This window comes from Mobula hypostoma, chromosome 23 (genome assembly GCF_963921235.1).
Source record: "Mobula hypostoma chromosome 23, sMobHyp1.1, whole genome shotgun sequence".
Classification (NCBI taxonomy): domain Eukaryota; kingdom Metazoa; phylum Chordata; class Chondrichthyes; order Myliobatiformes; family Myliobatidae; genus Mobula; species Mobula hypostoma.
The window spans coordinates 28,112,102-28,135,595 of NC_086119.1; the positions used below are offsets into that span (position 1 = coordinate 28,112,102).

The window sequence follows — 23,494 nt, forward strand, 5'->3', positions numbered from 1 at the left end:
AGATGCAGCATTGTAACAGGCCTTCTGACCCAACAAGCCCATGCTGCCAATCACACCCATGTTACCAATTAACCCAAGGAACTTAGCCATACGACTTTGGGTACTCAGAGGAAACCCACACGGTCACAGAGAGAATGTACAGACCAAGGCAGGAATTGAACCCATATCGCTGGCACTGTAATAGCATAATGCTAACTGCTATGCTACCGTGCTGCCCCAAAATAAAAAATTGTGGCAGCTTCCTTTCAAAAAATTATGAAGATAAAAATTAACTTCACATTAAAGTTGTTTTATGCTTCCATTACTATCCTTAAATTGTTGCCAAGTAGAATTTAACTACGATGGCAGCATATTGTTAGTTAGTGAAAAATATAAGGATGTTGCAACATACCTGAGTCTTATAAAACTGTGTTCTATTTTGATCACCACTTCCAAAATCCTGTTCAGTTGATTTGGAAGGCATCCACTGCCCCAGCGACTGGGCAGTGTTCATTGCCTGCCTTTGCTGAATCTTTGTAGCCATGACTACCTGTATTGTACAAATTAATACAATAGTAACTTGACTTTGTAAAAGGAGAACATCCAAGTGAACAGAAGTCAGTAAAACTAGAGATAAGCAAATAATGAGAAAGTTTTATTTTGTAAAACAAAGGTATAAAGTTAAAGAGAATAGGACTCAACAAAAAGTAAAATCTTGAAACTTAAAAATGAGTGAACAAAACAAAACAACATTTCACACACTTGATTACATTTGGAAAAAACAGCGAAACATTTAAACTAGTCTATACAGATATTAAAATGATTGAGAAAAAGAAATTCAGAGCTCAATTTCTACACAAAACAGTTGTAACCAGGAAATTGCATGTTTTGATAACATTAGGGGATACAATGATCACATCAAGTTTACCTGGGGTGCCAGTGGCGTCGCGGTTAGTGCAACGCTATTACAGCTCGGAGTGTTGGAGCTCGGAGTTCAATTCTGGCATCTTCTGTTCAAAATTTTGTATGGCGATCCCATGGGTGCAAGGGTTCCACCTACCGTCTAAAGACTTACTAGTTTAGATTAATTGTTCATTGCAAATTGTCCTGTGATTAGGCTAGTGTTAAATAGGTGGGTTGCAGGGCAGAGCAGCTCAGTGGGCCGGAAGGGCCTGTTCTGCACTGCATTCAGAACAGTTTTGTGTAAAGGTGGAATTTCAAAACAATCTTAAAAATCCTAACTAGAATGAAATCATAAATTGCTAATTACTTTTGTATACCAATGGGAAATCTACAAATGAAGACTTCAGGGAAAGAGGAAAAAAATCTCTTGGAAGGCAGTGTCAGGACAATCCACTGGTGATTTGGTCCAACATATTAACAGTAGATTAATTTTGTGGATTTGGTTATATGGGACATAATTTCAAAATCTGCATGAATGATGAGCTCAAATGAAGTAAAGAATATAGTTTCAGAAGAATATGAACAGAATAGTACAATTTGCAGAAACGTGGTAGATTAAATTTAAAACCAAAAAAAGTGAAGCAATTAATTTTAACATGAATCTTTCTTAGCAACCCTTCAGGATTTAGAATGATTGGATTCCATTTTGGTTCTGTGGGTTCTGAGGTCTGAGAGACCTAAGTGACCAATGAACAGTTGGGTGGGAAGATAACCTTGTTGCATGCTCCTCAAATTGTTTATACATTGCTTCCGTACCTTCCTGTCATGGAGACTTGAAGAATTCTGTATCTTTCAAATGGCTAATCTCCATTTACAGCAATCACAAACCAGGGATGCTCATGAATTCGTCAAGATATATTCACTGAGGGGCATTATTTAACTGGAACAGCAACCCTACTGGGTCTTGTCATTGAATTAGCTCAACTAGTCTGTGTAATCAAACAATCAAACTCCACATTCATGAAAACACAAGAGAATGCATATGCTGGAATGTAGAGCAAGTCAGACAACAGGTGCAGAGGAAAATGGACTGATAGCCAAGTCCAGATGGAAAGTCTGGACCTGAAACATCAACTGTCTATTTCCCTCTCCACATGCTGCTGACCCACTGAGTTCCTCCAGCAGTTTGCTTTGTTTTTGGTCCATGTTCATGAAACTTCATTTCACTTCTCCAGCATTGTAATATTTGTTTCCATAGATCCACCACTATCCTATAGTTCTTTGTCCTTTATCAAAAATTTAACAATAAGTTTAAAAATTACAGTTGAAGCCACAGCCATTGCTGTTATTCAAGAACTGATTCATCAGAAACAGAAGAGTTTTGTATAAGGATTTTAAGTTGCCTAAGTTTTCAAGGCCCAACTGCAAGAACTTGGAGAGAGTTGTGAATGCAGACTCAGGAAAGTAACCAACATAATAGCTGCACCCATACCATAGACCACCATACTTCTGTCATCCATGTAGCTATCCAAACTTATCTTAAATTTTACAACTGAATTCACATCTACCACTTCTGCTGGCAGCTAATTCCACACTCGCAACAACCTGAGTGAAAAGAATTCCCCTCAGATTCCCCTTAAGTATTTCACCTTTTACCCTAAAGCTATGACCACCAGATTTTGTCTCAGCCAACCCGAGAGGAAAAAGTCTGCAAGCAATCACCCTAAATATACCTCCCATAATTTTGTATACCTCTATAAGATCTCTCCTCATTTTCCTGCGCTCCAGGGAAACATATTCAACCTTCCCCTATAACTCAGGTCCTCAAGTCCCAGCAACATCCATGTAAACTTTCTCTGCACTCTTTCAAACTTATTAATACCTTTCCTGTAGGTGGGTGACCAGAACTGCACACATTTCTCCAAATTCAGCCTCACCAGTGTCTTATACAACTTCAACATAAATCCTAACTCCTGTACTCAATGCCCTGATTTATGAAGGCCAACTTACCAAAAGCTCTCTTTATGACCTTGGCCACCTGTGCTGTCACTTACAAGGAATTATGGATCTGTAATCCAAGGTCCCTTTGCTCTAGTGCACACCTCAGTATCCTACTGTACACGGTTTAAGTCTTATCCCAGTTTGTCCTCCCAAAGTGCAACACTTCACACTTATTTGTATCAAATTCTATCTGTCATTTTTCATTCAATTTTCCCAACTGGTCAAGATCATCTTGCAAGCTTTGATTGCTTCCCTCACTGTCCATTATGCCTCCAATCTTTGTCAACTACAAATCTGCTGATCCAGTTTACCACATTATGGAACACAGAACAGTATAGCACAGGAATATTCCCTTTGGCCCACAATGTTGTGCCAAACCAATTAAATTAGTAACCATATGACTAGTTAATCTAATCTCTTCTGCATACACAATGTCTATATCCCTACATTTTCCTCACATTAATATGCCTATCTAAACGTCTCTTAGAAATCCTTGCTGTATATGCATCTTCCCCCACCTCAGGCAGCACATTCCAGGCAACCACCACTCTCTGTGTAACAAACTTGCCCCTTACGTCTCCTTTGAAATGAAGCCCTGCCACTTTAAATGCCTAACCTCTAGTATTACACAATTCAACCCTGGGAAAACGGTACCGTCTGTCTACTTTATCTATGCCTCCCATATCCTTATAAACCTCTATCAAAACTCCCCTCGGCCTCCACCGCTCCAGAGAAAACAACCCAAGTTTGTCCAAACTGTCATTATCGCCCATTTTTAATCTCTCCCTCTCCTAGTGTGCAGTGCCCTCCTGTATCAAATCGTTCATCATTGTCCCTGTACCCAAGAAAACCAAGGCAGCATGCCTGAACAATCGGTGCCATATTGCACTGTCCTCAATTAAGCAAATGCTTTGACAGGCTGGTTAAAGACTACATCGGGAGCATGCTACCACCTACACTGGACCCCCTACAATTCGCCTACCGATGGAACCAGTCTACCAATGATGCCATAGCCACAGTACTACACACCGTCCTCACTCACTTGGAGAAGAGGGATGCATACACTAGAATGCTGTTCTTGAACTACAGATCAGCAACACCATAATTCCCTCCAGACTTGACAGGAAGCTCAGAGGCCTTGGCCTGCACTCCGCCTTGTGCAGCTGAATCCTAGACTTCCTATCAGATCGCCAACAGGTGGTAAGGATGGGCTCCCTCACTTCTGCCCCTCTGAACCTCAACACAGGTGCCCCCCAGGGTTGTGTCCTGAATTCCCTTTTCTAGTCCCTTTATACCCACGACTATGCTGCTGCACACAGCTCCAATCTGCTGATCAAATTTGCAGATGACACGGCATTGAGTAGGCCTTATTTCTAGCGGTGATGAGACAGCTTACCAAGGAGAGGTTGACCCCCTGACGCAGTAGTACCAAGATAACAACCTCTCCCTCAATGTCCAAAAAACAAAAGAGCTGATCATAGATTACAGGAGGAACGGAGACAGGCTTGCCCCAATCAACATCAATGGGACTGTAGTTGAGAGGGCGAATAGTTCCAAGCTCCTCGGTATACACATCTCTGAAGATCTCACCTGGGCTGTACACACCGGCTATGTGGCAAAAAAAGCACAACAATATTTCTTCCACCACAGGCGACTGAAAAGTATGGCATGAGCCCCCAAATCCCCAAGGCTTTCTATAGGGGTGCCACTGAGAGCATCCTGACTGGTTGTATCACTGCCTGGTATGGGAACTGCACCAACCTTAATCGCTGGGCACTGCAGAGAGTGTACGGCCAGCTTAGCGCATCTGTGGATGTGAACTTCCCTCCACTGAGGACATTTACAGCAGCAGATGCATAAAGAAGGCCTGGAAGATCATCGGGGACACTAGTCACCCCAACCATAAACTGTTTCAGCTGTTTTGTCTGGCAAACAGTACCGCAGCATTAAAGCCAGGACCAACAGGCTATGGGACAGCTTGTTTCTACAAGCCATTAGTCTTATAAATTCACATGTCTACATTGCAACAGAGTCATAACGCAAAGATTTTTACTCCCTCACGTTGCGGGATGGATGTAAGATTTAAATAAATTCAATCAATTCAATGCTCTCTAATCCAGGCAGCATCCTGGTAAACTTTCTCTGCACCTTCCCCAATGCCTCAACATCCTTCCAATAATGAGGCGACTAGAACTATATACAATAGAGACTGTTCGTTGGTGAGGTTTAAAAAAGACCTTGCGTGCTTTTGGGACTTCTCAGCATACGATCTGTTAGGCTGTAGGCAGGGACCTATAAAAAGTGAGCTGAAAGCAGAGCAGCCATTGAGTGAGTGGACAGTGTTAGAGTGGTCAGGCTTTGGCAAGAACAGGCTTTGACAAGCACAGGCTTCTAAGTAAGTTTTGAGTAAATTTTCTGTTAGTACAAAGCTGTACGCTAAGAATAGGTCAAGTGGTATGTTCCTTGTGTGAGATGTGGGAACTTTGGGAGACACAGTCTCCCTGATAACTACATCTGCACAAAGTGCACCAAACCACAGCTTCTTAGAAACAGTATTAAGGAACTGGAGCAGCAGTTGGATGACCTTTAGCTCACAGGGGAAAATAAGGAGGTAGTAGATAAGACCTAAGTAGCGAGGTAGTCAGCCCTAAGTTGCAGGAGGTAGGTAGCTAGTTGACTGTCAGGAGAGGGAAAGGGCAGCCAGTGCAGATTACCCCTGTGGCCGTTCCCCTCAATAATAAATATACCGCTTTGGATACTGTTGTGGGGGTGGAGGAACAAGCGACTGGGTGAAGCCGCAGCGACCTGATCTCAGGCACTGTGTCTGTGGCTCAGAAAGGAAGGGGGGAGAAGAGGAATGCAGTAGTAATAGGGGATTCCATAAACAGCAGATTCTGTGGACATGAAAGAGATATCTGGATGGCATGTTGCCTCCCAGGTGCCAGGGTCAGGGATGTCTCAGATCAGGTCCCCAACATTTGAAAGGGGGAGGGATAACAGCTGGAAGATGTGGTACATATTGGTACCAGCAACATAGGTAAGAAAAGGAAAGAGGTCTTGAAGAGAGAATATGGGGAGTAAGGAAGAAAGCTGAAATCCAGGGTAGTAAGCTCTGGATTGCTGCCTGTGCCAAGTACCAGTGAGAGTAAGAATAGGATGATTTGACAGATGGCTGAAGAAATGGTATAGGGGCAGGGTTTCAGATTAATGGTTCATTGAGATCTCTTCTGGGGAAAGTATAATCTGTGCAAAAAGGGCTGGTTACACCTGAACCCAAGGGGAACCAATATCATTCCAGGGAGGTTTGCTGGAGCTGTTAGGGAGTTTAAACTAATTTGCCGGGGGATGGGAACCAGAGCGCTACGGTTAAAGATGGGGCAGGTGGTATACAACTAGATACAGTGTATAGTGAGATGTGAGGGAGGACAGGCAGATGATAAAGCAAAACTGCAGTCAGTGGGATGAGCTAAAGTGTAACAGGGGCCAAAATCAAAAAGGGTGATGACTACAGGACTGAAAGGTTATATATGAATGCACAAAAGGTCTTGTAGCACAGTTAGAGATTGGCAGGTATGGTGTTGTGGGCAAAGCTGAGATGTGGTTGAGAGAAGATCATTGTTGGTATTTATCCCAAGAAAGGGAATTTGTAGAATTCCTATGACAGGCTTTTTAAAGCAAATTGTGGTTGAGCCCACTAGTAGAACAGCAATTCTATATTGGGTGTTACGTAATGATTAGGGAGATTAAGGTAAGGGAACCTTTAGGAGCCTGATCATAATATGATAGAATTCATCCTGCATTTTGAGAAGAAACTAAAATCAGATGTATTAGTATTACAATGGAGTAAAGGGAATTACAGAGGCATGAGAGAAGAACTGGCCAAAGTTGATTGGAAGGGGACAGCAGAAGGGATGACAGCAAAGCAGAAATGGCTGGAATTTCTGGGAGCAATTCGGAAGGTGCAGAATAGATGCACCCCAAAGATGTTCTAAAAGGAGGATGAGGCAACCGTGGCTGGCAAGGGAAGTCGAAAACAGCATAAAAGCAAAAGAGGACATATAATATACCAAAAATTAGTGGTAAGGTAAAGGATTGGGAAATTTTTTAAAACTAAAAGAATGCAACTAAAAAAGGCCATAAAGAGTGAAAAGATGAAATGTGAAGGTAATCTAGCCAATAATATAAAAGATGATACAAGAAGTTTCTTCAGATATATTAAGAGTAAAAGAGAGATGACAGGAGATATCAGACCGCTGGAAAATTACACTGGAGAGTTAGTAATGGGGGATACAGAAATGGCAGACGAACTTAATAAATATTTTATGTCACTCTTAACTGTGGAAGACACCAGCAGAATGTCAGAAGTGCGAGAGTGTCAGGGGGCAGAAGTGAGTGTTGTTGCTATTACTAAGGAGAAGGTATTTCAGAAGCTGAAAAGTCTGAAGGTGGGATAAGTCACCTGGACCGGATGGAATACACCCCAAGGTTCTGAAAGAGGTAGCTGAACAGACTGTGAAGACATTAGTAATGATCCTTCAAGAATCACCATATTCTGGAACTGTTCCAGAGGACTGGAAAATTGCAAATGTCACTCCACTCTTTAAGAAGGAAGGGTGGAAGAAGAAAGGAAATAATAGATCAGTGATTGAAAGATGTTGGAGTCTATTATCAAGGATGGGTTTCAGGGTACTTGGAAACACAGGACAAAACAGGCCAAAGTCAGCATGGTTTCCTTAAAGGGAAAGCTAGCCTGACAAATTTGTTGGAATTATTTGAGGAAACAACAGGTAGGATAGACAAAGGAGAATCAGTGTATGAAGTTTATTTGGATTTTCAGAAGGCCTTTGACAAGGTGCCACACATGAGGCTGCTTAACAAGCCCATCGTACTGCAGGAAAAATATTAGCATGGATTGAAGATTGGCTGACAATCTGCCGAAGAGTCAGAATGAAGGCAGCCTACTCTGGCCGAATGCCAGTGACTAGTGGTGTGACACAGGAGTCTGTGTTTGGGCCATTTCTTTTCATGTTATGTCAATATTTTGGATGAAGGGATTGATAGCTTTGTGGCCAAGTTAATGGATGGTACGAAGACAGGTGGAGGGGCAGGTAGTGCAGAGGAAGCAGGGTGTCTGCAGAAGGATTTCCCGCCGCCACCTGCAAGGAGCTTTACATTTTCCCCACGACTGCGTGGGTTTCCTCCCACAGTCCAAAGACATGCTGGTTGGTAGGTTAATTGGAGAACATAAATTGTTGTGTGATTAGGCTAGGATTAAATCGCGGGATTCTTGGGCAGCACGGCTTGAAGGGCCAGAAGGGCCATGCCGTATCTCAATAAATTAAAAAAAGAAGTGACCGATGAAATATAGTGGAGGGAAGTGCATGGCCATGTAATTTTTAGAAGGAATAAAGATGCAAACTATTTTCTAAATGGGGAGAAAGCACAAAAACTCAGAAGTACAAAGGGACTCAGGAGTCCCCATGCAGGATTAACTTGCAGGTTGTGTTGGTGATAAGGAAGGCAAATGCAATGTTAGCATTCATTTTGAGGACTAGAATACAAAAGCAAAGATGTAATGCTGAGGCTTTATAAGACATTGGTCAGACCACACTCGGAGAATTGTGAGCAGTTTTCTAAGAAAAGATATGTCGGCATTGGAGAAGGTGCACAAGAATTATTCTGGGAATGAGAGGGTTAACATATGAGAAGCATTTGATGGCTCTGGGCCTTTACTTGCTGGAGTTTAGAAGAATGAGGGGAATCTCATTGTAACCCATTGAACATTGAAAGGCCCAGATAGAGTGGATGCAGAGGATACATAGTGGAGGAGTCTAAGGCCAGAGGGCACAGCCTCGGGAAAGAGAAACATCCATTTGGAACAGTGATGAGGAAAAGTTCCTTTAGCCAGAGGGTAGTGAACCTGTGGAATTTGTTACCACAGACAGCTGTGCAGGCCAAGTCATATTTAAGGCTGAGGTTATAGTTCTTGATTAATCAGGGCTTCAAAGATTACGGGGAGAAAGCAGGAGAATGGGGATGCAAGTGATATGGGGAGCAAGGACATGGCAGACCAATTGAATAATTACTTTGGTTCTGTCTTCACTAAGGAGGACATAAATAATCTTCCAGAAATAGTAGGGGACAGAGGGTCCAGTGAGATGGAGGAACTGAGCGAAATACATGTTAGTAGGGAATTGGTGTTAGGTAAATTGAAGGGATTGAAGGCAGATAAATCCCCAGGGCCAGATGGTCTGCATCCCAGAGTGCTTAAGGAAGTAGCCCAAGAAATAGTGGATGCATTAGTGATAATTTTTCAAAACTCATTAGATTCTGGACTAGTTCCTGAGGATTGGAGGGTGGCTAATGTAACCCCACTTTTTAAAAAAGGAGGGAGAGAGAAACCGGGGAATTATAGACCGGTTAGCCTAATGTCGGTGGTGGGGAAACTGCTGGAGTCAGTTATCAAAGATGTGATAACAGCACATTTGAAAAGCAGTGAAATCATCGGACAAAGTCAGCATGGATTTGTGAAAGGAAAATCATGTCTGACGAATCTCATAGAATTTTTTGAGGATATAACTAGTAGAGTGGATAGGGGAGAACCAGTGGATGTGGTATATTTGGATTTTCAAAAGGCTTTTGACAAGGTCCCACACAGGAGATTAGTGTGCAAACTTAAAGCACACGGTATTGGGGGTAAGGTATTGATGTGGATAGAGAATTGGTTAGCAGACAGGAAGCAAAGAGTGGGAATAAACGGGACCTTTTCAGAATGGCAGGTGGTGACTAGTGGGGTACCGCAAGGCTCAGTGCTGGGACCCCAGTTGTTTACAATATATATTAATGACTTGGATGAGGGAATTAAATGCAGCATCTCCAAGTTTGCGGATGACACGAAGCTGGGTGGCAGTGTTAGCTGTGAGGAGGATGCGAAGAGGATGCAGAGTGACTTGGATAGGTTGGGTGAGTGGGCAAATTAATGGCAGATGCAATTTAATGTGGATAAATGTGAAGTTATCCACTTTGGTGGCAAAAATAGGAAAACAGATTATTATCTGAATGGTGGCCGATTAGGAAAAGGGGAGGTGCAACGAGACCTGGGTGTCATTATACACCAGTCATTGTAAGTGGGCATGCAGGTACAGCAGGCGGTGAAAAAGGCGAATGGTATGCTGGCATTTATAGCGAGAGGATTCGAGTACAGGAGCAGGGAGGTACTACTGCAGTTGTACAAGGCCTTGGTGAGACCACACCTGGAGTATTGTGTGCAGTTTTGGTCCCCTAATCTGAGGAAAGACATCCTTGCCATAGAGGGAGTACGAAGAAGGTTCACCAGATTGATTCCTGGGATGGCAGGACTTTCATATGAAGAAAGACTGGATGAACTGGGCTTGTACTTGTTGGAATTTAGAAGATTGAGGGGGGATCTGATTGAAACGTATAAAATCCTAAAGGGATTGGACAGGCTAGATGCAGGAAGATTGTTCCCGATGTTGGGGAAGTCCAGAACGAGGGGTCACAATTTGAGGATAAAGGGGAAGCCTTTTAGGACCGAGATTAGGAAAAACTTCTTCACACAGAGAGTGGTGAATCTGTGGAATTCTCTGCCACAGGAAACAGTTGAGGCCAGTTCATTGGCTATATTTAAGAGGGAGTTAGATATGGCCCTTGTGGCTACGGGGATCAGGGGGTATGGAGGGAAGGCTGGGGCAGGGTTCTGAGTTGGATGATCAGCCATGATCATAATAAATGGTGGTGCAGGCTCGAAGGGCCAAATGGCCTACTCCTGCACCTATTTTCCTATTTTCTATGTTTCTATGTTTCTATAAGTCAGTCATGTTAGAATGGTGGTCAGACTTGATGGGTTGAATAGTCTAATTCTAGTTAGTTGCACGGTGGGTTTTTTTGGGGGTTTTTTTTCCTTTTCTCTATTGATATATATAAATTAGTATACTATTATGTTACCTTGGTACGTTATGTTTAAATTACATTGTTTGTATCATTTTTTTTGTATTAATATCTCCTGTAATTTTATTATATTCTAACAGTGTATTAGTGCCTATATGGCTTACCTTTTTGTATACTTATTCAATAAAAAGATTTAAAAAGAAAGAATAGTCTAATTCTGCTCCTATGTCTTATGATCTTAATGCTCCAGATGTAGCCTAACTGGAGTTTTATAAAGCTGCAACAAAACTTCCTGATTTTTGAACTCATATGCCTCTTAACCACTCTATGGACCTGTGTAGCCACTCAAGGAGGTATGAACTTGGACCCCAAGATCTGCTCATCAATACTGTGAAGGGTCTTAATGATTATCATCTTAAACATTAATATAAATGATAAACAATAATGAACCCAACACCAATCCCTGCAGCACACCAGTAGTCATAGTCCTGCCACACCCCACGCCCCCCCCCAGTCAGAGAGGCCACCATCTACTACCACTCTTGGCTTCTCCCACAAAGCCAACGTAGTATCCAATTGCCTACTTCATCCTGAATCCCAAGCAACTTAGTATTCTAGACCAGCCTCCCATGTGGGATTTTGTCCAAGGCCTTGCCTAGTCCATGTAGACAAAGTCCAGCGGCTTTTCTTCATCAATCTTCTTGGTAACCTCCTCAAAAAATTATAAGATTGGTTAGACATAACCTGTCATGAAGAAAGCCACGCTGAATATTCTTAACACAAACGAGAGAAAATCTGCAAATGATGGAAATCCAAGCAACACACACAAAATGCTGGACAAACTCAGCAGGTCAGGCAGCATCAATAGAAAAGAGCAAAGCCCGAAATGTTGACTGTTTACTCTTTTCCATAGATGCTGCCTGGCATGCTGAATTCCTCCAGCATTTTGTATGTGTTGAATATCCCTAATCAGGCCATGCTGTCAAATGCTAAATATGAAATCTCTATCTCCCTCATTATGGTCCCTGCACATTACTTGTCCACCTACCACTGTTGATCTATATTCTGTATTTTATTGTCTTTTTAACCAATTCAACATACTTATGCATGGCATGAGACGCCTAAATGGCACATCAAAAAAAAGCATTTCACTGTCTGTGGCAAATATAAACCAAGATCAATAATAGGCTGTGCCCTGAGGCCAGCCCACTGGCAGAGTTTGGGTCTGTGTCCCAACCCCCAAAATCAACAGGACATCAAATGAAAAAGAAAATCAGCCATGGTTGAATGGCAGAGCAGGCCTGATTGGCCAAATCATCAAATTCTGTTCCCATAGCTTAAGGTCGTACGGTCTAAACAAGATGCTGGAGGGAACTCAGGCAGCATCTATGAAGGAAACTGGCCAGTTGATGTATCAAGTCAAGACTATTAATCTAAACTGAAAGATAGAGGGACGATAACTAGTATAAACTGATGAGGGGTCTCGGCCCGAAAAGTCAATTTATTCCTTTCCATTCATGCTTCCTAAATTGATGAGTTCCTCCAGCATTTTGTATGAGTTGCTCTGGTTTTCCAGCATCTGCAGAATCTCTTGTGTTTATATGTGATAGGGGTTTTTATTTTATATTGGCTATCTCCCCTCTACTTTTTTTCAGTCCCGATAAAGGGTTTCCATCTGAAACCTCGACTGTCCATCTCCCCCCATAGATGCTGCCCTGTTCCTGTAACACCATTCCAACATCTGCGATCTCCCGTGTCGACAACGGTACATTAGCTTTCCCTTTAAATTGTTGACACCAAAGAGGCTTTACCGCACCACTTGCCTGTCAGTGTCCACAAAGTGCAAACCAACGGCCGGGGAGGTGGAAGCTCAGCTGTTGCCGGGCACCCACAGACACGACACCATCATCCGGCCCGACGGCTCCCGGAACCGGAAATGTGTCCGTTCTCTTTTCCCTTCCTCAGGCGGGGGGTGGTGGAGGACGGCACTCCTTAAGTTTAAAGTCCCAACCAGCGGCAGACCTACCCGCCTTCATAGTCCGGTCTCAACGTTTCTGTACTTCGAACGATGGCTATAGTGGAGGTGTCCGGGTACGACGAATTCGTGAAAGCGGTGGAGCACAACAAGGGCAAGACTATCTACGTCTACTTCACTGGCTCGAAGGGTGCCGACGGAGTAAGCTGGTGCCCGGACTGTGTAACAGGTGAGCAGCGTGGCCACTTCAGGGCCCGGGACTCTAACAAAGGCTTTAATGTGAACCCTTCAACTGCAAAGCTTTTGTCCACTTTTCTCCACGTAAGGTGTAATGTTGAGTTATGTGGGTTAGCGTTTGATACTGTACCACATCAACGCCTGTTAGCTTAACTTGACCATCCGAGGCTCTACCAAGGATTGGATCAAAAGCTTTCAAACTAAAAGGCACCAGAAAATATTAATCGACCAATTTTTCCTCATCCAACTGTCCAGTGTTTTCGGGAGTACCACAGGGCACTGTCTTGGGCCCACTACTTTTTTTTAACCTTTATAAATAACCTTCCAACTTGTGTTACATCTGAAGTCAGACTGCAGATGACCTGATTCTGTACAGACCCATAAATTCTCCAAATGACTGCAATACCGTTCAACAAGACATTAACTCGCTGTGCAAGTGGGAGTCCTCCTGGCAGATGAAATTTGACATCTCAAAGTGCTACATTATGAGAATGACCCACAAGAAAAATTTTTACCATCATCAGTACTTCATGAGAAATGTTGCACTCCAGGATGTAAAACATCACCCCTACTTGGGCATTGAACTGTCAGATAACCTTAGCTGGGCAAAACATATCAACCAAACCATTTCAAGTTCCAACAAAATCCTTGGCCTTCTATGATGTAACTTCTGGAATTGCTCAAAAACAACAAAAGAAATTGCTTATAAAACTCTCGTCTGTCCAAGACTTGAATACTGTAGTGCCATTTGGGATCCCTACCAAACCATTCACATCAATAACCTTGAGAAAGTCCGGAGAAGAGCTGCCAGGTTTGTAACCAATGATTACAGAAAGACCAGTAGTGTTACAGATATGCTTCTCGACCTCAAATGGGATACCCTCCAAAGATGCCGTACAATAGCCAGGCTTACTACAATTTACAAGGAAACTCATTCATTAACTCCATCCAACATTAGTCACCTTTTGTGCAACCAGGATAACAGACCAGTAACCCGACAAAACCAATCCCTGAACTACAAGACCATTCAGACCAACAAGGACTGCTACCACTACTCACTGTACCCTAGAGCCATTCCGGTTTGGAACTCCCTGCCACTGATAGTAAAACTTTCAAGTCGCTGTTTTTAAACACCGCAATTTAAATTACAACTGCATGCATGAGGGACTACACGTTTATAGCCTAGCAGCAGCAGTTGGTGCAGTGTGGACAAGACAAGATTAGCAATTCATAGGCTTCTGATGGTGGAATTCGAGGCCTACAATACAGTAACCAGAAGGATCGGCTGGTTCACCCCAGACATGTCAGCTGAGAATACTTCTTTTCTCAGCAGCTGTAAACTTAGAAATGTTATTGTTGGTGTTGCTTGTATTAGCATTTTGGTCTCTTATTTGAACTCGGTGTTTTTGTCTTTTTCTAAGTTAGTGGACCACACAAATGGATGTGAAAGTCAAATGCAACGCTATTGTTTTGAATCAGTGTTTAGTCACTGTTTCACTGTAGGAGTAAAAGGAAACTTGCAAAATAGGTATCACATTTGCATCAATAATACACTGCCAAAGATGCAAATGGTGGATAATATGCTGTACACTGTTTAACTGAATATTGTTTTTATAGACTGAGGTCCCCCATTGCTTGGGGTCGACCATGGATGTGCTTCCTAGCTGTCAACTTGATCTGTGATCCTGGGCAGTAAGAGCAAGCTGTTGCCCATATAGCAGGCTCCCCTCTTCACACAACTGATTAATCCAAAAGAATGGCAAAGACTGATTAATTTAGCACCAGCAGCGTCACTGGGGTTGCCAGTCTGTATTGATCTCAATGTCGGACTGATTTTAGGGACTCCAGCTCCAGATTCTTCCTCTGGGTTTACTCCCAAAGCCTCTCCCATGAGTGGGTATAGCCAGGTTTGAGATCAGAGTATTCCCTCTCCTAGATGAGCTGCTATCTGTGGTTGACGAACCCCACCTGCCTGAAACGACTGGTTTTAAGGTGCCAGTAAGCCACCTTTACCCCTTCTCCTGTCAGTAGAAACTGTTCCACTGGACTCAGTAGCTAAGCCACACAGAAAGCCCAGGATCTGGACTTGGTTGTCAGAGGCTGTCTGAGACGCACCACATTGGGAGCGTTTAATAGGTAGAAGGAGCTTATCCCTGCTACCTCCTCCAGCTATGACAAGGAACCTTTTTAATAGACTAATTATCAATCAATTGGTAGACATTTTAGGTGCTTCAGATGAGTGCTAAAGTAGCTTTAGGCATGATGAGAAAGACAAATTGCAGGAAAAAATAAAGGGAGGTGAGAGTGTCACATAGGTTGGAGCCATTTCCCATTGCCAGCAATTTTAAAGCAAACAAAGAACCAAGTACGTAAATCATAACAGTTTCATAGTTTAAAAGTCATTTTTGTGATGTGGGGATACATTTTGTAGTCACCTTTCAGTCACGTTAAATTCAGAAGGTTTCTATTCAGTACAATGAGGCCTCATTCTCTTTTTTTGTATTCTTTCCAAATCTCAGTAATCTCATTAGCTTGTTGGTGTTAATTTTCTAATTATTTCTACGTAAATGAAAATGGTCACTCACTAGATTATAATGATACAGAAATTTCCTTTTTTCCCCAGCTGAACCAGTAGTTCGTGCTGAATTAGGTAAAATGCCTGAAGGATCTGTCTTCATCTATTGTCAAACAGGTACCAGACCAGAGTAAGTATCTTTTCTTCAACAATTGTAACATTATCGTAATGGAAGAATTTGTATTCCATTGTGTAATTATATAAAAAGTTAATTGCATGAAATATAATTTTGTAGCTTACTTCCATATTGAAACAAGCAAAACGAGGTTTCATTCAATTCTGTCCTGCGTAGACACTCCAGAATTAAAATGGTTTCAGTAAAGAAAAGCATGGACTTTGGTTTAAAGAACCTTTATACCTAAATTGTTTTTTAAAATCAGTTATAGGACAAGTTAATCAATTGAACTGTGATATTACTGCTGATCAACATTAAAAAATGCTCTGAAATGATTTTTAAAATGGAAATACAGATGTTTCTTTTGAATTGGATGCATTACAAATCTTTTTAGGTATATAATTACCTATGTTGTAACGTTATGCTTTTCCTTTTTGAAACAAATCAGATTGTTACAGCTTTATTGTCATTGCTGAGGACAACGATATTGCAGTGCTCGTCCACTCAATGCAAAACAGCATACTGGCAATTCATTTACTAAAAACACAATGACTAAATATAAAATAATGTCTGAGTTATTTAGAGTGACATTTAAGTTACGACTGAATTAAAAACAAACATCTCTAAAATGGGGCATTGTTCAGTTGCACAACAGCCCGAGGGGGGAAAAGGTCTTTTTCAGTCTGGATGTCTGTGCAGAGATGGTTCTGTCTCTGGATGGTAGGAGATTGAACAGGTGGGATGAGTCCATCACGATTTTGTGAGCCTGCTGCAGATCGAGTTGTAGATAGTTTCCATATCTGTTAGTTGTGTCCCGATGATGTCCTGTGCAGTCCTGATCTCTTGCTGAAGTGCTTTTTGGTTGATCTCATTTACAGCTAGTGTACCATACTGCCATGCAGTGTCAGTATGCTCTCCATTACACATTGATCAAGCTTTACCAGCAGCTTTTGGGAAAGATTTGCTCTCTTTAAGCTCCTAAAATGGTATAGGCATTGCAGAGCCTTTCCTACTATCAAGAAGATATTAGTAGTCTGAGAGCTTCTCTGGGATGTTCACTCCCAAGAACTTAAAGCTGGAGATGCTTTCCATTGCTTCACCATTTGAGTAGTGGAACTTGTTCATGCCTTCATGATTTTCTGAAACTGGTAATCATTTCTCCAGTTTGGTTGATGTTGAGTGCTAGATTATAGTTTTTGCACCATTCAGACAGTTTCTGCACCTGTTTCTTTGTTATTTGTAATTACTCCACTCACTGATGATGGAGTTGGTGATATAGGCATGGGTGAATAGAGTGTAACGGAGTGGGCTCAGCGCACATCCCTGCAGTTCACTGGTGTTCGGGGTCAGGGAGGTTGATGCGTACTTGCCAAGTCTGACTGTCTGGATGCCATTGTTTTTTAAAACTACAGAACCCAGTTATTAATAGATGTATTGAGTCCCAAATGGTGTAGTTTGTATTGAACCAATCAACTTTGTGTTGAAGAAAGAACTGTAGTGGATAAAAAGCATTTGGATATTGGTATCGTTGTGCTTCAGGTGTTCCAATACGATGTGGAGAGCAATGGAGATGCAGCTCTTGGTTGATCTGTTTGCCTTAAAGGCAAACTGGTGCAAGTCCAAAGTAGCAGGTGTGGCAATCTTACTGTGGGACATAACCATTCTCTTCAGGCACTTGGCAGCCATGGGGTTGAGTGTGGCCAGTCAGTAGTTGTTCAGGTATGTTAGCGCTGACTCCTTTGGGATTGGTATGATGGTTGACAGTTTCAAGCATGCGAGGACCACAGCACAGGACAGAGAGAGGTTATAGATTTCAGTAAAAACACTCTGCCAGCTGGTCTTTGTAGTCTGAGGACCCATGCAGGTACGCTGTCTGGTCCAGCTGCTCTGCGTGTGCTGATTCTGTGGAGAGTATGCCTCACTCAGTGTGTGCTCAGTGTCAGCACTTTGTCCTCCTTGGGTGTCAAGGCCTTTATCAATGGTTTGTTGTTATTCCTGTCAAACCAAGCAAAGAAGCTTATTAGCTCCTCAGCTAGTGTGATGTTGTTGTTTGCAAGGCAAAAGATCTTTCTTTTATAGTGATGGACCTGATGTCTTCCCACACACATTGAGGATCAGAGTATCTCTGTCTGTGGTTTATGCCCTGTACTTGGTGATTTTAATGCCCCACTTATAGTATTGGACTCGCTTATAGGAGTTGGAGAAAAATGCATGTTAATTTAAAATTTTTGGGGTGCAAGTCACACTCATTTTGTTGATGGTTTAATTTGTACTTCTGCATTGAAACTCTAGCTTTACTTCCTATGCCATGCCGTTAAGTAACTACCAGATAGAAAAACGGTTCTAAGGCACAGCTTTGAAAACTTCACAAAATACTGTGCCACGATTCTGATTAGCGACACAAACAACAGGAATTCTGCAGATGCTGGAAATTCAAGCAACACACATCAAAGTTGCTGGTGAACGCAGCAGGCCAGGCAGCATCTCTAGGAAGAGGTACAGTCGACATTTCAGGCTGAGACCCTACGTCGACTGTACCTCTTCCTAGAGATGCTGCCTGGCCTGCTGCGTTCACCAGCAACTTTGATGTGTGTTGCTCTGTTTAGTGACACTGACTTTTGTAGGTGTAACTAACATGTCTATTTTCTATTTGCATCTTGTCCTTGATCAGATGGAAGGATCTTAAAAACAAGTTTCGAACAGAACTGAAAGTCAATGGAGTACCGACTCTCATGAAATATGGCACAGTGAGTAAAGAACATTCTTTTCTTAGTGAGGAACTGTGGTGTACAAAGGCTGTTGAAAATCTAGTCAAGAAGAAAAGAGAGCTTACGAAAGGTTCAAAAAAACTAGGTAATGATAGAGATCTAGAAGGTTATAAGGCTGGAAGGAAGGAGCTTAAGAAAGAAATTAGGAGAGCCAGAAGGGGCCATGAGAAGGCCTTGGTGGACAGGATTAAGGTATTCTACAAGTATGTGAAGAGCAAGAGGCTAAGACATGAGAGAATAGGACCAATCAAGTACGACAGTGGAAAAGTGTGTATGGAATTGGAGGAGATAGCAAAGGTACTTAATGAATACTTTGCTTCAATATTCACTACTGACTCATAGCGGACTGAAAAGCTTGAGCATGTAGATATTAAGAAAGAGGATGTGCTGGAGCTTTTGAAAGCATTAAGTTGAATAAGTCACTGGGACCGGATGAGATGTACCCCAGGCTACTATGGGAGGCGAGGGAGGAGATTGCTGAACCTCTGGCGATGATCTTTGCATCATCAGTGGGGATGGAAGAGGTTCCAGAGGATTGGAGGGTTGCAGATGTTGTTCCATTATTCAAGAAAGGGAGTAGAGATAGCCCAGGAAATTATAGACCAGTGAGTCTTACTTCAGTAGTTGGTAAGTTGATGGAGAAGATCCTAAGAGGCAGGATTTATGAACATTTGGAGAGGCATAATATGATTAGGAATAGTCAGCATGGCTTTGTCAAAGGCAGGTCGTGCCTCAAGAGCCTGATTGAACTTTTTGATGATGGGATCCCAGGGGACATTGCTTTATGCATCCAGAACTGGCTTGCCCACAGAAGGCAGAGAGTGGCTGTAGATGGGTCATATTCTGCATGGAGGTCGGTGACCAGTGGTGTGCCTCAGGGATCTGTTCTGGGACCCCAACTCTTCATGATTTTTATAAATGACTTGGATGAAGAAGTGCAGGGATGGGTTAGTAAATGAGCTGATGACACAAAGGTTGGGGACGTTGTGGATAGTGTGGAGGGCTGTCAGAGGTTACAGCGGGACATTGATAGGATGCAAAACTGGGCTGAGAAGTGGCAGATGGAGTTCAACCCAGATAAATGTGAGGTGGTTCATTTTGGTAGGTCAAATATGATGTCAGAATATAGTATTAATGGTAAGACTCTTGGCAGTGTGGAGGATCAGAGGGATCTTGGAATCCGAGTCCATAGGACACTCAAAGCTGCTACGCAAGCTGACTCTGTGGTTAAGAAAACATATGGTGTGTTGGCTTTCATCAATTGTGGAGCCGAGAGGTAATGTTGCAGCTATATAGGACTCTGGTCAGACCCCACTTGGAGTACTGTGCTCAGTTCTGGTTGCCTCACTATGGGAAGGATGTGGAAACTATGGAAAGGGTGCAGAGGAGATTTACGAGGATGTTGCTTGGTTTTGGGAGCATGCCTTATGAGAATAGGTTGAGTGAACTCAGGCTTTTTTCCTTGGAGCGACGGAGGATGAGAGGTTACCTGATAGAGGTGTATAAGATGATGAGAGACATTGATCGTGTGGATAGTCAGAGGTTTTTTCCCAGAGCTGGAATGGCTAGCACAAGAGGGCACAGTTTTAAGGTGCTTGGAAGCAGATTCAGAGGAGATGTCAAGGATAAGTTTTTTTACGCAGAGAGTGGTGAGTGTGTGGAATGGACTGCCGGTGACGGTGGTGGAGGTGGATACGATAGGGTCTTTTAAGAGACTCCTGGACAGGTACATGGAGCTTAGAAAAATAGAGGGCTATGGGTAACTCTAGGTAGTTCTAAGGTAGGGACATGTTCGGCACTGCTTTGTGGGCCAAAGGGCCTGTATTGTACAGTAGGTTTTCTATGTTTCTATTCTATGTTATAAATTACTTTTTCTTTTTTCCTTTATAAATTCCTTCACAGACTTTGTCTATCTGGAAATAATTTATTTCGAAAATTTATTATCAAAGTATGTGTACAGTGTACAACCCAGATTCCTCCTCCGGCAGGCAGCGGCAGAACAAAGAAACACCATGGAACCCGTTCAAGAAAAACATTAAACCCCGAACACGTGAAAAAATAACAAACTGCACAAGCGGCAAAAAGCAAGGGAACAGTGCATAGAGTATAAAACATCAAACCAAGAGTCCGGTCGTACTCAGTTTAGTTCGGTTCAGTGCCACGCTGTTAATCCACTGCCGGCCACAGGCCATTCTTCGGCAGGTTTGTCGGAGCAGTTTAGGAAAGTTTAAACTAATTTGGCGGGGGGTGGGAACTGGAGTGATAGTGCTGAGGTTGGGGTAGTTGGTTTACAAACAGAGGCAGCATGTAATGAGACTACCAGCAAGGAGGGAGAGGCTGATGATAGGGCAAAATTGCAGTCAATAGGGTGAGTGGCAGTGTAAACGGCGGACAAAATTGAAAATGGTGAATGCAGGACAGAAGGTGTTACATTTGAAAGCACACAGTATTTGGAATAAGGTAGATTAACTTGTAGTACAGTTACAGAGTGGTGTGTATGACGTGGGTATCACTGAATTGTGGCTGAAAAGATAATAGCTGGGAACTTAACATCCAAGGTACTCATGGTATCAAAAGGACAGGCAGGAAGCCAGAGTAGGGTGGGTGGGGGAGTGGCTCTGCTGGTGGAAAAAATGGAATACTATTAGAGGTGACATAGGGTCAGAAGGTATAGAAGCATTGAGTAGAGCTAAGGAATTGATGTTCCTCATTGATCAATCCTTGCAAAGTGGTTCCCAAGACTCCTGCACTTTGCTCTGATGGCAGCAAGCAAGAGGGAGAAGACTGGTCAAAAGCAGGCAGGCAGCACCGAACACCTGCCCATCCTCTACTCTCGCTGGTGTCAACTTCAGTCTTTGCTTAATGCCCCATTTGGAGAGAAGGAATGGAGTCAATCATGGGCTCATGCCCCACCTTCAGGCTGCATACTCTGTTCCAAACCTCACCAAACTCCCTCTGAGACAGCAAAGTGCCGGATCGCTCATTCGGCCCAAAAACACACCATCAAAATGTAAATCATGGATCTCAATCACCACAGCTTGGTAGTAGAATCATATTTGAAAGAAAAAATGAAAGTAGTTTTGTGAGCTTCCTGCAGAATGTCACCATTGGTCACTGGCACTATCTTGAAAACCACTTTTTTTTTCCAATTCAACTTGTGATGAGTATACAAAAATGTATGATAAAATTGAGGTAGTTTTGTTGGTTGAGATGTTCAATTTCAACTTTACCGCTGCTGTTAAAAAGAAAACAAGATTTTTGGTTTTGTCGAGTTTAAATGTAAGATTTATTAGAAGTTGTTGGGTGGAATCCAAAGCACAAATGTTGAGTGCTTGTAGCATTCAGGAGAGAAAGTGAAGTTTTCAGCTTTGTAACCTTTCATTTCCATTTGCAGTTTTGGTTTGCTTCAGTCCTGGTTAGAGTATTGGATTAAGTGCTGTTCAGGGCACTTGTCCAAGGTAATAAGTAGTAGAATATTTTGGTACATGTGGCATTACCTGAAGCTGGACAGCAATTACAAAGGAACTTAGAGAATGTGATGTAAAACAAATAGGTAGTACCAGTAAGCTGTTAAACCCTGTACACACTTTATAGGCTCTGCTATACTTTTTGATTATTACCTGTGTTCAATATGTACTGAAGTACTATATATTTCAGTGATTTGTTTTTTTGTTTCCTTAACATTTAAAAAGTATTGCCATTTTAAAAATAACTTAGCAACTTGGGGGATCGTTTAAATTCTTCATCAACATAGTTTTATCAAAACTTCATCAGCATCAGTTTGTGAGACATCTTTTCACAAATTGATTTTGTATTTCAGCCTCAAAAGCTGGTTGAAGAGGAACTACTCAAGCCAGAACTTGTGCAATTGCTCTTCACAGAAGACTGAACACTTCCTAATCTTTCAATCTTGGATTCATGTCCAAGCATTCTACCTGATTTATCTTATTGTTCTGGATGATTTTCCATCATTGAATGCAAATGAACTACATTTCTAATTTTGCCTTGTTTAATTGTCTTCTAACAAAATGAAATCAGGTCAAGTACAAGTTTGCAGATGTTGAGGCAATGTATATAAAATCAGATGTTTTCCAGATGTTCAAAAGGATGTACATAACGGAGAAAAATAATCTTATTTAATTTGCAAACTTCTGGAATTTAAGGTGTAATTTGGATTGATAATGTTTCAAGAGGTAGTATCAACTGTCATATTTATAATATCAAGATGGTTAATTACTGTAACAGAAAATTTCATTCTGCTAAATCTAGCATTCAGTTGTATTTTAATATGGGGGATGTCTCCATAAGCATTATGGGTTTTTAAATGGAGATGAGACAGCAGGTGCTGGAATATGGAGCAATGAAGAACCTGGTGGATGAACTTGGGTTAAGCAGTACCTGAGGGTGGGATCAGAATTGATGTTTTAAGTTTTTGACTGAAGTGTTAATGATTCCTATTGAATTCCTCCAGCAGATTTTTTTTTTGTTTTGCTAAGTAGCATGAACATGGTTCTCAAGCATGACATGTTTGATCATTTGTCTCTAACACGCAAGATGTAATGATACTGGATGGCACAATTAATGTGCAGTGTGGCCTTCAGGATCATGGTGTTCTATGATGACCTGCGATTAGTGCAAGTATTCACAGGCAAAAACATTATTTGCAATGAAATATTTTGATGTTAAATCAAGGTATTTTAATAAACTGTATATGCATCAGTGTTACTCTCCCTTGAATTGACAAATTATCTCTACTCATGATTCACATAATATACTGTGTTATAAAGGGAAGAAGTAATCTTTTCTGAGTTATATTAAATATTCTACCTTTCCCCACCCAAAATTGGGGTGCCACTAAGTTACAGCAATTATATGATGGAACTTTGCCCTTATGTAATTTACAAATCTTTGAAAAAGATGGAATTAAAAAATTGTCATGAAATTTATGTAAAGGAATATACTATCAAAATTCCTTTCAATTAGTTGAAAGGTTAATAGACAGGAATTAATTAAAATGCAAATTGTTTAATTTC

At 41.9% G+C, this 23,494-nt stretch overlaps 2 protein-coding genes across 2 annotated transcripts in view; one reads left to right on the plus strand and one right to left on the minus strand.

The window, feature by feature from the left end:
- Positions 1 to 519, minus strand: part of kiaa0753 (KIAA0753 ortholog) — a 66,834-nt gene extending 66,315 nt beyond the window's left edge. The window contains exon 1 of the mRNA XM_063031033.1: positions 392 to 519. Within this exon, the coding sequence (XP_062887103.1) occupies positions 392 to 493 (102 nt within the window). The 5' untranslated portion in view covers positions 494 to 519. The remainder of the gene's footprint in view (positions 1 to 391) is intronic.
- A 12,219-nt stretch (positions 520 to 12,738) lies between these two features.
- On the plus strand, positions 12,739 to 23,182 carry txndc17 (thioredoxin domain containing 17). The gene is made up of 4 exons (XM_063031856.1): positions 12,739 to 12,995; positions 15,627 to 15,708; positions 18,365 to 18,440; positions 22,282 to 23,182. The coding sequence occupies exons 1-4, from the start codon at positions 12,860 to 12,862 to the stop codon at positions 22,348 to 22,350; spliced, it is 363 nt and encodes a 120-aa protein (XP_062887926.1). The 5' UTR covers positions 12,739 to 12,859; the 3' UTR covers positions 22,351 to 23,182.
- Positions 23,183 to 23,494: the final 312 nt, after the last annotated feature.

Coding starts and splice junctions, on each gene's coding strand:
- txndc17 (XM_063031856.1), top strand. CDS start 12,860: ATGGCTATAGTGGAGGTGTCCGGGTACGACGAATTCGTGAAAGCGGTG. Junction 15,709..18,364: donor CAAACAGGTACCAGACCAGA/GTAAGTATCTTT, acceptor GTCCTTGATCAG/ATGGAAGGATCTTAAAAACA. Junction 18,441..22,281: donor CTCTCATGAAATATGGCACA/GTGAGTAAAGAA, acceptor TTTGTATTTCAG/CCTCAAAAGCTGGTTGAAGA.